General features: G+C 51.6%; 1 protein-coding gene across 1 annotated transcript in view; it reads left to right on the top strand.

The window, feature by feature from the left end:
• The first annotated feature begins 2,795 nt into the window (after positions 1 to 2,795).
• RABIF (RAB interacting factor) overlaps positions 2,796 to 2,859 on the top strand; it is a 7,252-nt gene continuing 7,188 nt past the window's right edge. The window contains exon 1 of the mRNA XM_024764076.1: positions 2,796 to 2,855. Within this exon, the coding sequence (XP_024619844.1) occupies positions 2,796 to 2,855 (60 nt within the window). The remainder of the gene's footprint in view (positions 2,856 to 2,859) is intronic.

Genomic DNA, 2,859 nt, shown 5'->3' with positions numbered 1-2,859 from the left:
GGGGGGCAGCTGCCTCGAAGTTCAGCTGCCTCATTACTCCCTCATTCTTTTAAGGACATACTTCTGCTAAGGTGTGGTTTTTACTGCTGTGTTTTGTACGTGTAGTTCTTTGCTATTAGAACCCCCCTTCCCTGTCTTTAAAGTGGATTTTATTCATCCCAGGACAGAATAATCAACGACAACTAAAATCCTTTTGTTAGTTTCGGTACCCGCTGTCCCTCCAAGGCTCCCCTGTGCTGTGCACTGACATTCTTGCTCTGTGGGTATTGGGAGTGTGGGGACGTGATCACCTAAGGAAGGATGCATTTTCCCTTTGCTCTGAAATTCCTTTTTTTCCTCTTTCCCTGAGTTGTACTGACCTCAAGTTCATTTGTTTGTATTTTTTTTTAAGAAAATATTGAAAATCAGTGGTCTCCAGTGCCTGTCTTGCAGACATTTGGGGGGACCAGGCATAGGGATCAGCTGCAGGTCCTGTCTCTTCAGCCCGTTCACCTGTGTGTTTGCCAACTAGCTCTGCTGTGTCTCTGTTAGACAGGTAAGAGATCTCCGGAGACTCCCATCAATACAAGGTTATCTGAATTTTGCATATTCACGGACTCTCACAGTTGGACTTTACTTAGAAACCACAGGGGATAAAGAAGAGGCAATCTTGGGCTCGTTTTGTAACCACTTGAATTTTAGGGTTTTAGTCGCCCCAGTCCTTTTTCCGTTTGCCTCGATTTGTGCCACAAACAGCTGTTTGTGATGCAAACAGCTATGCGGAAGGCTTGCAGAAATGCAAAAATCTTGATACTCCCAGAGCAAAGGGAAGGGGGAGCCAGAGAGGTTCAGCAAAGAGGCCAGCCGGCCTTTCTCTAGCAGAGGGATTGTGCCTGCCGATTAAATCGAACTGTGAGACATGTGACTTGTTCTCTCAGGAAGAGCCCAGGGGAGGCAGAGGAGGGGAGGGGGTGAAGAACCCATGGCTCTGGGCTCTGGGCTGTCTTCACGGCTGACTTCTGAGTTTCAGACCAAATTCCCAAATAGTTCTTCGATGGCAGCCACAGCTGAATAGCCCCCTCCATCCCTTTCCACTCTTTCCCCAATCTTCTGGGCTTTCCCCCCCCGCTCATGGACCTACACACAGCTACCCCTTATTTGGTGGTTCCTCCTGTTTTTCTAGCTCCCGTTAACTGGCAGGCAGCCACTAAGTTATGCAACCTCTGAAAGCTAAAGCCACCTTCATCTTGTGTCACCTGTCACCTCCACCACAATACAGACATCCGATTCGTTTTTAGGTTGTACATGAGTTTAATTGTTCCAAATCCATTCCTGTATTTTTTTCCCCTATCTTTTGCCCAGACTCATGGAGCATCGTCTCCTGATACCCTTACCTCTACTCTTCTCTTGCTTTCCAGTCTAGCCCCTCCATTTTGTCATCAGTTATCTTTCTAAAGCACGGACAGGGCCATTACAATACCGAACATACAGCACATTTTCAGTAAATATCAAACAGATGTTTCTGGCCTAAAAGTCCATAGATTCCCGTTGTCCATGTTATAAGGTTTGAATTCCTTAGTATGACATTAGACCCATGGTGATCTGGACTCGCGGCACCTTTCTGAACTTGCCTCCTCTACCACCCTCACTTCCCCCAGGTATCACGTGCTTCATCCACAGTGGTCTTAACCATTCCTAAATCTGTTCTCACCCTTGTGGATATATTACACCGTTCCTTCTACATGAAATAATCTTGCTGTCCCGGCAAAATCCTAGTCACCTTTTAATGCCCAATTCACGTGTCACCTAGGTAAAGCCTTTTCTGACTCCCCATATGGAATTACCCCTGATCTGTGCTTCCATTTACTTTGTTCCCTGGATTGTCTTTATCACATGTCCTTGGGTTTGGGTCTGTCTTCCTGTTTAAACTGTGTTCTCCAGTACAAAGTGCCTATCGTCGTAGTATCCTCAGGGTGTAGCATATTCTGTAATTGCTCAGCAAATGTTGAATTAATGAAGGACAAAGAGGAAGAAGAAAAACGTGCCGCCGACAGGGGGTGGTGGGTAGATGAGACGTTTCTCAGGCGGCTTGGCTCCCCTTCTATCTGCCTCCCCTGCCATCTCAGGAAGGCCACGCCTGCCGTACTACAACTAGTAAGCTAGACATCTGAAGACGAACTGGAGAGAGTGAGACGCAGTGTAACGACCCAGCAGTGGCTCTAGGGCCATGCCTGCACCCGTGGGCCCTGGAAGGCAGCCTTTCCGACTTCTGCCGCTTCACTGCGCTACGACCGACCCATAGGGAAACTGGGACTCGAGACGTTTCTGGAAGCGCGTCAACACCAGGTCTTGCCACGTAGTTAGTGGTCAGTATGATGAGAACAGAGAGCAGCAACTGAAGCTTCCAGGCGCCTGCCTCCGCCCACGAGGCAGGTGTCCCTGTAGGTCGCGTCCCGTGTGAGCCACTGCGGCTGAGATTTGCTGATGGGGGTCTGACCCCAGGACGTCGCCGTCGTTCACGGGACTAAACGCACACCTGGACTGGTTCAGGTTTCACTCAGTGTAAGGGAAGTCCAACGCCCAGGTGAGCCTGGGCAGAAGCTCTGTCACATCCCAGGAGGCATCTATCACAAAACCACGCCGACACCCGGCCGCCTGGGCGGCGGCGAACGGCCGCGCCTGCGCACTGGCGTCCGGGGGGGCCGGGAAGCGGCGCCTGCGCTGAAGGAGAGCCGCCGCGACCGCGCCTGCGCGGTGCGAAGAAGTCGCCCTGAGACCGCGCCTGCGCGTCGCCGCCAAGGGCCCGGGTAGAGGCCATGGAGCCCGCGGCGCCGCCGAGCGACCTGGTGTCGGCGGAGGGCCGGAACCGGAAGGCAGTGC

This window comes from Neophocaena asiaeorientalis, unplaced genomic scaffold (assembly GCF_003031525.2).
Source record: "Neophocaena asiaeorientalis asiaeorientalis breed wild unplaced genomic scaffold, Neophocaena_asiaeorientalis_V1.1 scaffold1403, whole genome shotgun sequence".
In the NCBI taxonomy this organism is placed as follows: Eukaryota; Metazoa; Chordata; class Mammalia; order Artiodactyla; family Phocoenidae; genus Neophocaena; species Neophocaena asiaeorientalis.
Note: the sequence above shows the minus strand (reverse complement) of the source record. Positions and strands in the feature narration are given on the sequence as shown.